Source organism: Taudactylus pleione, unplaced genomic scaffold, assembly GCF_031769625.1.
Source record: "Taudactylus pleione unplaced genomic scaffold, aTauple2 ptg000372l, whole genome shotgun sequence".
Classification (NCBI taxonomy): Eukaryota; Metazoa; Chordata; class Amphibia; order Anura; family Myobatrachidae; genus Taudactylus; species Taudactylus pleione.
In genome coordinates, this window is record NW_028284773.1 from 10,471,295 (window position 1) to 10,487,868 (window position 16,574).

Genomic DNA, 16,574 nt, shown 5'->3' on the forward strand with positions numbered 1-16,574 from the left:
TGGCATTTTTAATGTTTTGAAGATAAATCAGCAACAAGCTCACTGGAGTTGTTTGTTTTCATCTGGATCAATAGAGCTAAAATCTAGAATAAACAGAAGGAGTTTTGACTATTAAAAAAAAATAAAAAAATCACTAAATATGTACTATAATTATGTAATAGGTTCCAGTAAGTTCCTTTTATTATTTCATTATTAATAACTTTTTTGCTAACTATTCTTTGTGTTTGTTCTTTAGGTGCAATTCTACTCCTCCACCACCACAGGTCTGCCCTCCATCTTTACAACAAGAGGCTGAACTGAAATGTTGGATCATTAGACAAAACAATGGCCCATTCAGTCCTTGCCATGCTCATTTACGGCCGCACCAGTACTTTGAGAGTTGTGTGTTTGATCAATGTATCACAGGTGGAAGTGATGATCTGCTCTGCTATGTTCTAGAGTCTTATGCTGCAGCTTGTGAAGAGCTGGGTGTTTCTTTGGGAGACTGGATACATAATACTATTTGTGGTAAGATCCAAGTGATTACTAAGTTTACTAAGTCTCTACTAAGTTTCTTTGAGTATTTTTTAATGTTCGTATTAGATTTGGTAACTGTTCTTTCCTTTTTTCAGATCTAAATAGAACATCAACAACTCCAGCATGGATATCTATTTCTCCAATTTCTACAACTCCTGCTACTAGTTTAGCTCCACTGACAAAATCTACAGCTTTTACAGCATCACATATTACAGGTAAATGATCTGAAGTTGTCAGATAAATGTTGTGTACCATTAATGACTAGCTATGATTACTATAATTGTGATGAACGAAACATGCACATTATCCTCAAAATGTTGCACAATAATTCATAAAGCAGAGTGTATGCAACAAGTTGAGTGTTTCCTTTGGGGTCTAGAAACATAATATTTGTGATTAGATGAAAATGTTTTTCAGATGTCTTTGTTATTTTTTTTTTTGTATTATCAGATCCATGTAAATTTTAGTAAATTTTCTTTTAATTTCTCACAGATACAAATAGACCATCAACAACTCAGTCTACGACATCTACTTCTCCATCTTCTACAACTTCTGCTACTAGTACAGTTCCACCAATAATATCTACCACAGTTCCAACAACTCCAGATATTACAGGTAAAAAAGCAGAAGATGTTAGACATATGTTGTCTGTCAATAAGGAATAACAATTAATATTACAATTGGGATAAACAAACATGTACACAATCCTCATAATTATATCCCCATAATTTAAAATAATCCAGAAAACATTCTGTAGTGTAAGTAAATCGTCTTTAAATTTCTCGGATACAAATAGACCATTAACAACTTTGTCTACGATATCTATTTCTCCATCTTCTACAACTTCTGCTACTAGTACAGTTCCACCAATAATATCTACCATGGATTCTAAAACTCCAGGTATTACAGGTAAAAGAGCAGAAGTTGTTACACATATGTTGTCTGTCAATAAGGAATAACAATTAATATTACAATTGGGATAAACAAACATGTACGCAATCCTCATAATTATATCCTCATAATTTAAAGTAATCCAGAAACATTCTGTAGTGTAAGTAAATCATCTTTAAATTTCTCACAGGTACAAATATACCATCAACAACTTTGTCTACGACATCTACTTCTCCATCTTCTACAACTTCTGCTACTAGTACAGTTCCACCACTAATATCTACCACGGTTTCTACAACTCCAGGTATTACAGGTAAAAGAGCAGAAGTTGTTACACATATGTTGTCTGTCAATAAGGAATAACAATTAATATTACAATTAGGATAAACAAACATGTACGCAATCCTCATAATTATGGACCTCATTCAGAGTCGGTCGAAGCAGCCGCACGGTCGTACGCGAAAAGGGGCCGTATATGTAAATGATTCCCTCGCAAGTTGCATCCCTAAGTTCGGATCGGTAGCTGGCCGACCAAGGGGAGGAAGCGGTCGGAAGACAAAAAAATACGCCCCCTTCTCGTACGCATTGCACGTCATCTCCGGGCATATAAGGATTAATCGAGACCATCGGCAACCATCGAAACTGGTCGTAGAGCTTAAGATTGACCATACCCTCTCTTAAACTCTACGATCATGTCAGTGTGAAAACCTCCCATGTCACATGTGCCATGACGCTAATTTGTTAATTATGCACTCCCATAAACCATATGCACTCCCACAAAACGCCGTTCGCATAATTAGGCACGCCTGCGTTCGGATCTCCACTCCCCCGTTTTTAAGCACCTTCCCCTGTTACCACCCACAAACACCTCAATCTGTCACTCAAACTACCGACCTGGCTGTGTTCAAGGAGAGAGAAATTTCTGATCGTAGCGGCTAGTTTGCGCACGCTCATTGCGAACTTTACGCATGCGCAATATAGCGAACATCGGTGGCGTACGACCGTGCGGCCGCTTCGACCGACTCTGAATGAGGTCCTATATCCTCATAATTTAAAGTAATCCAGAAAATATTCTGTAGAGTAAGTAAATCGTCTTTTAATTTCTCACAGATACAAATAGACCATCAACAACTTTGTCTACGACATCTACTTCTCCATCTTCTACAACTTCTGCTACTAGTACAGTTCCACCACTAATATCTACCACGGTTTCTACAACTCCAGGTATTACAGGTAAAAGAGCAGAAGTTATTACACATATGTTGTCTGTCAAAAAGGAATAACAATTAATATTACAATTGGAATGAACAAACATGCCCGCAATCCTCATAATTATATCCTCATAATTTAAAGTGTAGTGTAAGTAAATCGTCTTTAAATTTCTTACAGATACAAATAGACCATCAACAGCTCCATCTACCACATCAATTTCTCCAACTACACACCCACAACCAGGTAATTCATATTCACAGACTTAATGGCAATGCAGTATATTATACTATCGAAATTTAAACATAAATGGCCTGATTTTGAGTTGCAAGCACTGCCGATGTCGGACACAGTGGAACGGGGTTTTTCTACTGTGCAGGCATCTAAGTCACACCACACATGCGTTCTGATTGTTGTCGCAGTACTGATTCAGTCCTATATTCTCTGACATGTTAGAAATGTATTTGCCATTCCTGGGCAGTGACAGGGAGGTGACTATTCAGACGCACGGAAATCAGGAATCTTATGAGAGCGTTATGGGAGTGGGGCGAGTGTGTCGCTGAAAGTGGTTGCATACAAAGATGCTTCATCGCTTACATTGGAGAACTTGCACCTAGCATGGGGCTGGTGCAAGTTTTGATGGTGCAACCGATGATGGTGCCTAAAGATGGACTAAGCTGTATTTGAGAGTCTAAAGATGCTGAAAGTGAGTGTTTCAGTCTTTGCCCATTCGGACGTATGGATGTATTGTACACCAGGGCTTTGCAGCAGCATTAGCATAAAGTCACAGACATAACTGTGGCAAAAGATGCAGTCACGTCATTGCTGTGACCAACTCAGAATCAGGCCAAAGTAGACGGAAGGCTAGCAGCATTCATGGAGTAAGGTGAAAAAAAAAAATAATTTAATGGTTTAAACCATTGATGTTATTTAATATTATGGTCTGCGAAGGAAGAAACATTCTGACTTTTCTAGAATAAATGATGCTTTGTAACTGAAACCAGATAACAGTGTTTCTCACTGTGTGTCATAGGTTCTTCAAGGTGAGACTTTAAGCAATCTAATTTTTTTCCCAATTAGATACAGCTTTTACAACCACAACTTCAGCTTCAACCACTACTCCTACCACAGTAACCTCAACTATGGCTACAACCACAAGCAGAAGTACTACCGCACCAGCTACCACACCAGGGGTTGCAAGTAAGTGAGAGTAGCTGCAATGTAAACTATATGTTCTATTGCATCTTATGGGGCCTCATTTACAGCTACAAAAAAAGCAAAGAAAAAGAAGGAATCAGCCTTATAGTGTAAGTGCAGGGAGAAGACTAGCTGCACTTATCCAACAAAATGAAACAAATAACTCAGTTTAATGCTGTAGCATGTTATAGCATGTTATTTAATATTATGGTCTAAGTAGGAAAGAACATTCATACTTTTCTAAAATAAATAATGCTTTGTAACTGACACCAAAATATTAATTCTAGACACTGACTTCAAGACAGGGGTAATTGTAGGTGGAGATTGCATTTAGTCATACATGAGTGACTCAAACATAATGATCAAGAACGGAGCATGAGGCAGTTGTGGGTTCTTTTTGTCTGTCCACCAAATGACTTGTCCATTTTGGATACACGTGTGTGGCCAACTTTGGCATATATTGAATTCTGCATTGATTAAGATAATATGCGGGTCATACCTCAGCACAGCAATTTCCCGATCCCCCGTCATCGATCCCATCTGCTGATTGGTGATGTAAACTGCCGATCGACAGGCATCTATGATCAGTGATCCCTCAAGAATTTGGGAAACTCTGCATTTTAACTCAATAGTAGTTGCAAACACAGACTTATACAATGTTTGTAAATTACACTTTTTATTCAGATTTTATGTCATATTGTACATGGAATTGTTATATTTGTCTATTGCAAACTGTTTGTGTTGTCATGTGAACTGTAATATGTATTATTATAATTTCTCTATAATGCCTCACTGCTCCTAATCATGTTTTGGTTGGGATCGGCAAATTCGTGAACATCCAACATGTTGGATTTCTCTAATGCCCCGACCCAGGTGTGAGGGGATCCGGGAATTGCGACAATCAGTCTCAGATGTATGAGCCATCTAACATTGTGTTTTCTGTGTGTGACAAGCTTCTTCAACATTAGAATTTAAACTACTGTATCTAATTATCTTTTTATTATTTTCCCATTTAGGTACAACTTTTACAACAACACCCAGAATCACAACTTCAGCTTCAACCACTACTTCTACCACAAGAACCTCAACTATGTCTACAAGTACTACCAGAAGTACTACCGAACGACCTACCACACCAGAGGTTAAACGTAAGTGAGAGTAGTTGCAATGTAAACTACTTGTTCTGTCAAACTATTTAGCATCTTGGCAGAGCTAAAGGTGCCTATCAACTACAATACGGAGAAACGAGAGCACGATTATGACATTGTAATCGTGCTGATGTTTCTCCATCTTTGATGTGTCTACGCTAACGTTCAGTCGTTCAGTGTAGGGACATCCATCATCCCCATACATGCTGAACCTGACATGATCCTCAGGTTGACCAGCATGTACGGGCGATGATAGATGTCTGAAATGACCAGCGGGCGTGCGTATCGCTGGTCGTTTCCAACATAAACATATACAGTGCCCCCAGTAGAGGTCCCCCTTATGCAGTGCCCCTTGTACAGTGCCCCCAGTAGTGTCCCTTATAAATTGCCCTCCAGTAGTGCCCCTTATAAAGTGCCCCCACTAGTGGTCCCCTCTATGCATTGCTTCCAGTAGTGGTCCACCCTATGCAGTGCCCCTTATACAGTGCCCCCAGTAGTGCCCCTTATGCAGTGCCCCAGTAGTGGCCCTCCCTATCCAGTGCCCTTTATATAGTGTCCCAGTAGTGCCTCTTATAAAGTGCCCCTTATACAGTGCCCCCAGTAGTGGTCCTCCCAATGCAGTGCCCCCAGTAGTGTCCCTTATACAGAGCCCCCAGTAGTACCCCTTATACAGGGCCCCCAGTAGTGGTCCCCCTTATACAGGGCCCCCAGTAGCAGAGCCCCTTATGCAGTGCCCGAGGTAGTGCCCCTTATGCAGTGCTTCCAGTAGTGGTTCCCCCTAATAAGTGCCCCCAGTAGTGCCCCTTATACAGTGCCCCAAGTAGTGGTCCCCCATATGCAATGCCCCTTATACAGTGCCCCCAGTAGTGGTCCCCATTATGCAGTGCCCCTTGTACAGTGCCCCCAGTCGTAGTCCCCCTTATGCAGTGCCCCCAGTAGTGTCCCTTAAAAAGTACCCTCCAGTAGTGCCCCTTATACAATGCCCCCAGTAGTGGTCCCCTTATGCAGTGCCCCTTATACAGTGCCCCCAATAGTGCCACCAGTAGTGCCCCTTATGCAGTGCCCCAGTAGTGGTCCTCCCTATCCAGTGCCCCCAGTACTGGTCCTTCCAATGCAGGGCCCCCAGTAGTGCCCCTTATACAGGGCCCCACGTAGTGGTTCCCCCTATGCAGTGCCCCTTATACAGTGCCCCCAGTAGAGGTCCCCCTTATGCAGTGCCCCTTATACAGTGCCCCCAGTAGTGTCCCTTATAAAGTGCCCTCCAGTAGTGCTCCTCATACATTGTGCCCCCAGTAGTGGTCCCCCCTATGCATTGCTCCCAGTAGTGATCCACCCTATGCAGTGCCCCTTATACAGTTGCCCCCAATAGTGCCTCTTATGCAGTGCCCCAGTAGTGGTCCTCCCTATCCAGTACCCTTTATACAGTACCCCCAGTAGTGCCCCTTATAAAGTGCCCCTTATACAGTGCCCCCAGTAGTGGTCCTCCCAATGCAGTGCCCCCTGTAGTGTCCCTTATACAGAGTCCCCAGTAATGCCCCTTAAAAAGGGCCCCCAGTAGTGGTCCCCCTTATACAGAGCCCCCAGTAGTAGTGCCCCTTATGCAGTGCCCCAGGTAGTGCCCCTTATCCAGTGCTTCCAGTAGTGGTCCCCCTTATTAAGTGCCTCAAGTAGTGGTCCCCCCTATGCAGTGCCCCTTATACAGTGCCCCAAGTAGTGGTCCCCACTATGCAGTGACCCTTATACAGTGCCCCCAGTAGAGGTCCCCCTTATGCAGTGCCCCTTATACAGTGCCCCCAGTAGTGTCCCTTATAAAGTGCCTCTTATACAGTGCCCACAGTAGTGCTCCTCCCAATGCAGTTCCCCCAGTAGTGTCCCTTATACAGAGCCCCCAGTAGTGCCCCTTATACAGGGCCCCCAGTAGTGGTCCCACTTATACAGGGCCCCCAGTAGTGGCCCCCCTTATACAGGGCCCCCAGTAGCAGAGCCCCTTATGCAGTGCCCCCTGTAGTAGTGCCCCTTATGCAGTGCCCCAGGTAGTGCCCCTTATGCAGTGCTTCCAGTAGTGGTCCCCCCTATTAAGTGCCCCCAGTAGTGCCCCTTATTCAGTGCCCCAAGTAGTGGTCCCCCTTATGCAGTGCCACTTGTACAGTGCCCCCAGTCATGGTCCCCCTTATGCAGTGCCCCCAGTAGTGTCCCTTATAAAGTGCCCTCCAGTAGTGCCCCTTATACAGTGAACCCAGTAGTGGTCCCCCCCTATGCAGTGCCCCTTATGCAGTGCCCCAGTAGTGGTCCTCCCTATCCAATGCCCCCAGTAGTGCCCCTTATAAATTGCCCCTTATACAGTTCCCCAGTAGTGGTCCTCCCAATGCAGGTCCCCCAGTAGTGCCCCTTATACAGGGCCCCCAGTAGTGGCCCCCCTTATACAGGGCCCCAAGTAGTGGTCCCCCCTATGCAGTGCCCCAAGTAGTGTCCTATACAGTGCCCCCAGTAGTGGTACCCCCTATGTAGTGTCCCTTATACAGTGGCCCCAGTAGTGGTCCCTCCAAATACAGTACCCCTTATACAGTATCCCCAGTAGTGGTCCCCCCTATGCAGTGCCACTTTCACAATACCCCCAGCAGTGGTCCCGCTTATAAAGGGCCCCCAGTAGTGTTCCCCCTCTATGCAGTACCCCTAACATATATAACAGACACATCAAAAAAATCCACTTTCCTGAATACCTGCTCTTGTGCCCGCCGCTGTCCGCTCCTCCATCCTCCCGCTTGGCACTATGGGAGAGACGTCATGATGTCTCTCCCATCACCTACTGCGGGAGCCGGAAGGCAGAGCTCACGAGTGAGCTCCAGCCCAGCTTCGGCTGTGGGTGCAGCAGCCAATGAGAGTCTGTCTGACTCTCTTTGGCTGCTAAAATAAAAACACCACCGCCGGTGAGTACGGGTGTACTAGTCGGCGGCGATGTGTTTGTCACTGTGTAGTGCGGGATGCACTCCGGGCTACACTACACTGACTTAAAATCACTGTCCTGGACCACAGTTGGCGGCGCACTGCTGGTCTGACAGCACCCACGGCATGTGCCCTGCTCGACCCCCTCTAGTCACACCACTGCACTGCACTTTTCATCCTTAAAAAAGCAATAAAGACTTAAATTTATAAAAATAATGAATACCTAAATATGGTAACTACTGTATATGCCAATTAGTACATTAGTAAGGTGTTTTTGTGTGAAGAAACCATCCTGATGGTAAACTTGAAAAATCTGTAGTAATATTAATCTTGTTACTACAAAATCACTCAATATTTACTTTTTTATTTGTTTCCAGCCAATGCTATCTGCAGTGCTTCAGGAGATCCTCATTACAACACATTTGATGGTGGCATCCATCATTACATGGGGAATTGCAGTTACACACTGACCATACTCTGCATTCCTTCACCCAGTGCATTTCCAGATTTCCATGTCTATGCCACCAATGAGCACAGAGGATCTAACACCAAAGTGTCATATATCCAGTCGGTACATGTTGAAGTGTACAACACAAATTTCACACTGCTAAAGAATAAAAAGCTGAATGTAAGTAACTGGCTCAGCTAAATTCCGTTATTCTGTCAGTTTCTGCTAACATACTGTATACTGTTTAGTTATCTAAGGTATGTTCAGTAGGTTTGTTTTTAACACCCCTTATCCAAGTGTTACTGTACATTTGCATGATGGGAAATATCTTCCCTGGCCCTCTTCTGATATTCTCCACCTTTTGTGGACTTTATGTATTTCAATTAAATAACTAGGCATGGGATTTAACTCTAAAAATGTATTTATATAAATGAATTCATAGCTTCTGATTTGGGGCTTCTCAAGGTCTTGATAACTACCAAAGTAGGATATCTAAGGCTAGAGCAGGCCTGGCCAACCTGTGTCTCTATAGCTGTTTTGAAACTACAAGTCCCAGCATGCCCTGCCAAAGTTATGTTATAAGGAAATGCTAAAACTGTGGCAGGGAATGCTGGGACTTGTACAAGGGCTGATTGAAAAGTAATGAGACTGATTTTTTTAATTCAGAATCAGATGACTCCACAGGATCTGAATATTTTTCTCTTTCAAAGTAGTGGCATTCACATTAAACACATTTTTTGCAGCGTTTCAACAATGATTCAAAGACGTGTAGTAGACAGTTTTGTGACATCACTCTTAGTGTTGCAGCTGTGGCATTTTTCACTTCATCATCTGTTGAAAACTTCATTCTGTGCAGTTGTTTTGTCAGGGTTGGGAATGCCCAGAAATCACACGTCACTAAGTCCGGGCTATATGGAGGGTGTTCCAGTGCTGTCCCAAGTTTAGTCAATGCTGCCAATGCAACAGCAGCAACATGTGGTCGAGAATTGTCGGAGCAAAAACCACTGTTTCTTCAGCAAATGTGGTCTTTTCTTTCTCATGGCTCCATGCAAATGGGTTTCCAGGACGTTTGCATAGTAGTCATAATTAATTTTCTGTCCACGGGGAACCCAGTACTGTAGGATCATCCCGTGCACATCAAATAACTGCAGAAGCATGATTTTACATGACAGAACCACACAGAATTCTCATGTTTCCATACACTAAACTGTTGTTTGGATTCCGGATCATAAGGGCGATTCCACGATTCATCACACTTCACAATCGATGTCAGGAAATCAGGGAATCCTCTCCGAAATTCGAGCACTGTTCTTGCATGATTCAACTCGTCGTCACGTCTGCTTTTCTGTGAGATTTCTGGGTACCCACCTGGCACACACGCGATGCAATTTCAGTTCCTTTGTCACAATATGCTGAACTCATTCAAATGAGATGCCAAGTGAAGCCGAAAGTTTGCGTAACGTTAACGTTTTGTCATTTTGCAACATCTCCACAGCTTTGGCAATGTTGACATCTGTAACCATGGTGGATAGTCTCCCAGAATGCACTTCGTTAGTCACTTACATATTACCTTCTTTGAAGTGCTTCCACCACCGAAATACTGCAGCACGGCTAACTGTTTCTCCACCATATACTTGCCGTAATATTTCATGAGTTTCATTTCCACTCATCCGCTATGGCGAAACGTATGAAAATCTTCCACTTGCTGTGACCAAACAGAGAAGACTACACAGTCCAACCACAGGTTCAGACACGTCGATGTATGAGCTTCACAATAACCAGCATAGCATTGCCACGTCTACTTATGGGACAGAAAAACATAGGCAGTATTATTACTTTTCAATCTGCGCTTGTACTGTAGCTTCACTTGAATCTCTTGAGGCTTAGCAGGAAGCTCTACTTTACTTTTAGGAGCTAGACAATTTTATCCGCTTAGGTGGTATGTTTTTCTATAAAACTATGAAGCTAAACTGTGCCTTCTAGCTTAGGACCACAGATTACTTATTTTTTATAGTCACTGGTATCAAAAAGTTTGTACAACTTGTAATTCCAGGTTAATGGCAAGAGAACAAATCTACCAACACCTCATGATAATAGATTCAGAGTCCACATAAGTGGAAATTACTTGATTTTAGAAACAGACTTTGGATTACAAGTGAGATTTGATGGCAACCACTATGTTGACGTAACATTGCCATCAATCTTCCGGAACTCTGTGTGTGGATTGTGTGGTAAGTTTATATTCCTGTGTAGTCTACTATTTTCTATTAATTATAAATCCCTGCTGCACATGAGATCTCACAAAAAACACTTCATTATTGCCTAATAATGTCTTTCAGGCAATTATAATGGCATACCGACAGATGACTTTGTGAAGTCAGATGGTAGTATGGCGTCAAGCACTGAAGAATTTGGAGACAGCTGGCTGGTTTCGACAGACAGTGCAATGTAAGTGTCGTAACTTCTAATGCTGTTAGATTGGTTTTCCTGCATATGCTGCATTTCTTATGACATTTCTTCTTTAAAAATATTATTGCATGGAACTTCTACTTTCTTTGTAGAGGTTTTGAACTTGTCACAGTACAATGGTATACATGAGAAGCATGAATATAATACACTGTATATTTCTATAATTCAAATGTTCCTATATTTTCTTATAGGGTTAAATACAGTCCTAATTTTTGTATGAATGCCCTAAAAATATTCTGCCCAATATTATCTTTCTGCCAGCACGATTATGTTTTTGTAACCTGCAATATGATGAACAATATATTATAAAGGATGTCATTTTAGTGATACCATAATATGTATGGCTAATCAGTTTTACATTATGTAAAAGGATATGCTAGATACAAATGTCAACGGTTTTTATCATTCGTATTTTGTTTTCTATTTTTAGTTGCGCAAGTCAAAAACCTGATGAATGTACTCCAACTCAGGAAGAGGAGTACAGCAGGAACACCGTGTGTGGCTATATAACTGACCCATCAGGTAATGAACTTGGCTGCTGATTTTATCCATATGCTTATTTATATTACAGTGCAAAAGTAAAAGCTGGATTTTGTTAATTAAATCACACAAAGATGCTAATTAAATTGTGGTGTTCCTACTGTATGGATGAACATATATGCATTACAATCATGCAAGGTGTCTAGTTGAACTGAATTGTATACTGATCACAAAATAAAGGAAGTGTAAAATTAATTACCTAATCCAATTACCATATCACATGTGGGAGAACATTCTGTAATAATAATTTCAATAATAAAGTATTAGTTTTACAAATCTAAAGTTTTGAATTCTATTTCAATGAAATACAAGAATACTATGATATTCGTTTATACATCTTTTGCAGATCTAAAGTGCATATACAGTACATAAATACATGTCATTTCTTCTAGTCATCTTTCCGTAACAGATTCTTATATCATTGTTATATTTAGGAATATTCCAGGACTGCCATGATCATGTAGACCCTAAACATTTCTTTGAGAACTGTTTAATGGACATGTGTCTGACTGGGGGCGAGTCTATATCCCTATGCTATGCTATCCAGGCGTATGCTCAGCAATGCTCGGATGCTGAAGTTTGTGTAGAATGGAGAACAGACATCTTCTGTCGTAAGTATTCCCCAATGTCTTCTTGTTTGTTTTATTAATATTTGTTTTTATGTTCATACAGCATAACTGATTATCGGTAATTAAGATCTCCATTTGAAAACTGTAAGTTCTCTTTATTTGTGCATTGTGGATAAATGTCTTTCCTGTCTTCCAGCAATTTCGTGTCCTGCAAGAAGCTATTATAAGAGCTGTGGTACCACATGTCCTGCCACTTGCTTCAGCTCTCTTCCAGTAGCAGCATGCAAGTCAGAATCAGTAGAGGGCTGCTTCTGTAATGACTCCTATGTTCTGAGCGGAGACAGATGTGTTTCACAAAGTGACTGTGGTTGCACTGATGAGAATAACAACTCTTATCAGGTAAGATATTCTTGGCCACTGGAAATTAAAATCTTGTAGATATATTGGGAGAGTTGCCATGCTGTCTTTTTAAAAGTTGCGTATAGAGAGCAGAACCTGACATTACAAAGAAATGAGACTGTGCAGTCTCACAACTGTAGAGTTTTCCCATATTATGAGGGGATATCCAAGATGTGTGCACGTTTGTTGAATCACCATAGACCACAGGTTCTCAAACTCGGTCCTCAGGACCCCAAACAGTGCATGTTTTCCAGGTCTCCTCCTAGAATCACAAGTGAAATAATTAGCTCCACCTGTGGACCTTTTAAAATGTGTAAGTGAGTAATGAATACACCTGCTGGGTGACCTGCAAAACGTGAACTGTGAGGGGTCCTGAGGACCGAGTTTGCGAACCACTGCCATAGACTTACTTGGCACTACAAATAAATCCAAGTTAAAATAATTTTGATGCCACTGGTCAAAAATTCTCTTAAAATGTAAAACTCTTTACAGCTCGGAGAAAGTTGGTTCACTTATGACAATTGCACACAGCGCTGTACATGCAATAGCAATAACAACATCACTTGTGAAGATTGGCAGTGCGGAGTTCGAGAGAAATGCCAGCTGGATGATGGAGTGCTTGGGTGTCATTCCTCTGGTATATAACCCTTATTCTTTTTTTACTATATATGCATTAAATAAAATAAATGTAGATATGTTCTATATCTGTTCAAATGACTGATATTCATAGGCTGATGGTCCTATTAACAGATGGGTTGGACAAGCCTGGAATAAACAGTGAATCTAACACAAGGTCTACAGTAGAAACTGTTATGAGGATCTCCATCAATATCACTATGTTTTTGTATTCATGTTTGTTTAGGATTTATAATGTGACAACTACAGTAATATAGTTTATGAACATTGACACGTGGATTGACTTGTAAATTTGTTACCAAGTGGTCATGTTATAGTAGTGTCCTACCACAGCATTTTCTATGTTTGTACATTTCTATTAGAGTATCAGTTAGTGTGCAGTGTTATATTATTATAAAAACATTTTTGTATACATAATAAAGAGATAGAAGATCAATGTAAGGAAGAATAGGCATACTAATATGATATCCGTGTTGTTACAGGAAATGCAGCTTGCCAAATTTTTGGAGATCCCCATTTCTACACCTTCGATAAGGTGATGCACAGTTTCATGGGCAGGTGCACTTACATTCTTGTGGATGTTTGTGATAAGAAAAGCATCATTCCAGTGACCATCAAAGGGAAAACAGAGGACCGCGGAAAAAAAACAGCTACATATATAAAAGAAGTTTACATTGATGTTTATGACATCCGCATTACACTGCAGAAAGACAGGGTAACTCTGGTAAGGATTTCTATGCGTTCATCAATTGACAATTTACCATAAAACACAATTTGCTCTAATGTGTTTTGCAACAAGCAAGTTTACTTTGGTTATTTTTTCTTTAAACTTAGGTGGGTGATACACGCATCTATACTCCATGGACTGAGCATTTGAATGGAGTTTCCATCAGTACTGTGGGTCTCTACACTGTTGTGGTCACTGACTTTGGAGTGATTGTGAAATTTGATGGAAATCACCACCTAGAGGTCATCCTCCCTGAGTCATATTATGGGAAGGTCAGTTTCTTATTCATTTTGATTTACAATCAATAAGGACAGAGACTAGACAAACAAAAAGCAAATCTGCTATATTTACTATAGATTTTCATACCAATTTAAAACTAGCCTAGAGCGTATGACAAAAATGTTGTTTTATAAAGTTATGTAATATGAGGTCCCCTATAATTGTGTACTAAAGCACTTTTTCATAGCCTTAGTGAGGTAATATAGTCTTTATGTCTTTGAATTAGAATACAGTGACAATTTTAGATCTATAAATGTAGCGCAGTAGTTTGTCTAATTGTGTATAGCCTATAATATGATATACTATGATTGTTAATATTCTATTAATAGCACCTTAGAATATTATGTTCAGAATGTGTAATCTCTTCTTGCTTATTTACACAACATAGGTGTGCGGTATGTGCGGCAATTTCAACGGGCAGACGAATGATGAATACCTCATGCCTAATCAACTTCAAGCATCCAATGTAGTACAATTTGGAAACAGCTGGAAGTCAGAAGATGACAGTGACAAAAAGTAATTCCCACATCTGAATAGTCGGTTATATGTTGTTTTTTTTGTTTATACAGAGGTAACCACAATTATTCCACAAAAATAACTTAAAAATTTCCAGATACCTCTCTGGAATAATTTATTAAACTGTATTCTTAAGGCCGATGACCAATTGGTGTCAAATACATGTACTAATAGCAACAGTACAATGCAGAAATATTGGTCTGAAAATAAAACCCTTTGCTTTGGTTTCCAAAGTCTGCCTGCTCCGGTTAAAAGGGCTCTTGCACAGTTAAACACAAGAAAAAAGGAGTTTATTTGGAGTGTACAGAGCTAAAGTGCATCAAGTCCATTTTTTGCCCGTTTCGTACTAAAACTGCCATTGTGCAGTGGAAACGCCATTGTACAGTGGAAATATTTTATTTTTCTGGGAAATAGTGAACCAAGGGCCTGATTCATTAAGGATCGCTATTACTAAAGCATACACAGATGGGCGATTGTTGCGTACTGCGCATGCATAGCAGTGGTCGTGCGCAAAGGCACTACTGCGATCACATAGACCACGGAGAGCCACCGCAGTGTGATTGACAGGCAGTGAGCATTTGGGGGTGGTGATGGGGGAGTGGTCAGAGAACCGCAGGCGTGCCTGTCCGTTTGAACACCGTTGAAAGGGGGGGGTGATAAATTAGCCAGTGCCACTGCATACGCAGCTTAAGTACTTACTGCGTGCTACGAGGTTAGTAATTTCTGCGTGAGGGGCTGATGGTACTCAATGTTACCGATGTTTATGGAGGTTTGCAAGGGATTACGAATGTGAGATAGAGGTAGTGGGAGGCAGTTGGCGTCTTTATGATGGCAGTGCGACCGCATTGGCGATAGCATTGATTAGCATATTTTCGCAGCAGACCTGCATGCGATTATGGAGCTGCGATCGCAATAGCGATCCTTACTGAATCAGGCGCCAAGTTCATAATTTCTAACGACCAGATGGCAGCAGTTCTCGATATTACTGAAGTTCTTCAACTTTGAGATCCGATTGCTCAAAATGAATTCTTATAGCCTTGGTTCACTTTCACTCTGAATCCACCATTTATCAACAAGTGATTTTTGCAGTGGGATTTCAAGCACCAATTTATTTTAAGCTAATACTTGCCTTTAATAAAACTTGCTGTTTTAATTCTTGCTGCAAAACCACTGATTAGTAAATAAGTGATAAGTCTTCATTCACTGCTAAGTGATGCATATATTACAGAGTACTGAGAATCTAGTGGTCATAATAACTTTGGCTAATAGACTGTATGCCATTTTCAGAGCTAGAGGGGACAAAGTGGCCTAAAAAATTGCTCCGATTGGCTCTACCACTTTGTAAGCCTGCAAACTCATCTGTATTATTATAATACTATTTCCTCACTCAAATCATGGTTGCACATCTTGTAACAATCCCACTCATTTCTCTTGTAGTACACAATGAATGTAATAATTATTAATAAGTTCTCTTTAAATTGCAATACTCTATATAGTGTTTATTTCTGTAACAATGTTTTGAAAAAAACTGTTATTTTTCTTTTGCAGATGTGTGGACGATACAAGGGTTGACCTAGAGCTACCATGCTCTGCTTCCCAAAGGCCAGCCATAGATAATCAGTGCAATGTACTTCTCTCAGACTCATTCCAATCTTGCCACAATCTAGTTAATCCAGAGCTGTTTGTTTGGTCCTGTGTGTATGACATGTGCACATACAATGGCATGGTGTCTACTCTGTGTGCAGTAGTCGAAGCCTATGTTGACGTGTGCAGAAAACATGGAGTGCATATTACATGGAGAAGTGCAAAATTCTGCCGTAAGTACTGAAACTTCTGTATATAGTTACAGACAAGACAAGTAATTATCTCAAAGGGAACTCTGAACCAACCAAACATGATTTGTCTTCATATATCTCAATACTGAAGTACTTGAGATCACACAACCTGTTAGGTACAGTATACCATTTCAGGACAATTTACATAAATATAATAAAATGGAGCGCTCAAACTGACACAGTTGATGAGTCTATTATTGCTCTTTTATTTAAAGATTAATAAACATGAATATAACATATGGTACATAAAAC

General features: G+C 40.9%; 1 protein-coding gene across 1 annotated transcript in view; it reads left to right on the forward strand.

Moving 5' to 3' along the window:
- Positions 1-16,574, forward strand: part of LOC148508277 (IgGFc-binding protein-like) — a 175,951-nt gene that overhangs the window by 138,589 nt on the left and 20,788 nt on the right. Inside the window, exons 68-86 of the mRNA XM_088444705.1 lie at positions 236-507; positions 612-731; positions 1,009-1,131; positions 1,598-1,720; positions 2,518-2,640; positions 2,797-2,862; positions 3,697-3,816; positions 4,830-4,961; positions 8,282-8,532; positions 10,406-10,583; positions 10,692-10,800; positions 11,252-11,343; positions 11,796-11,972; positions 12,127-12,329; positions 12,822-12,966; positions 13,448-13,689; positions 13,800-13,964; positions 14,360-14,487; positions 16,036-16,304. Coding sequence (XP_088300831.1) covers positions 236-507; positions 612-731; positions 1,009-1,131; positions 1,598-1,720; positions 2,518-2,640; positions 2,797-2,862; positions 3,697-3,816; positions 4,830-4,961; positions 8,282-8,532; positions 10,406-10,583; positions 10,692-10,800; positions 11,252-11,343; positions 11,796-11,972; positions 12,127-12,329; positions 12,822-12,966; positions 13,448-13,689; positions 13,800-13,964; positions 14,360-14,487; positions 16,036-16,304 — 3,038 coding nt within the window. The remainder of the gene's footprint in view (positions 1-235; positions 508-611; positions 732-1,008; positions 1,132-1,597; positions 1,721-2,517; positions 2,641-2,796; positions 2,863-3,696; positions 3,817-4,829; positions 4,962-8,281; positions 8,533-10,405; positions 10,584-10,691; positions 10,801-11,251; positions 11,344-11,795; positions 11,973-12,126; positions 12,330-12,821; positions 12,967-13,447; positions 13,690-13,799; positions 13,965-14,359; positions 14,488-16,035; positions 16,305-16,574) is intronic.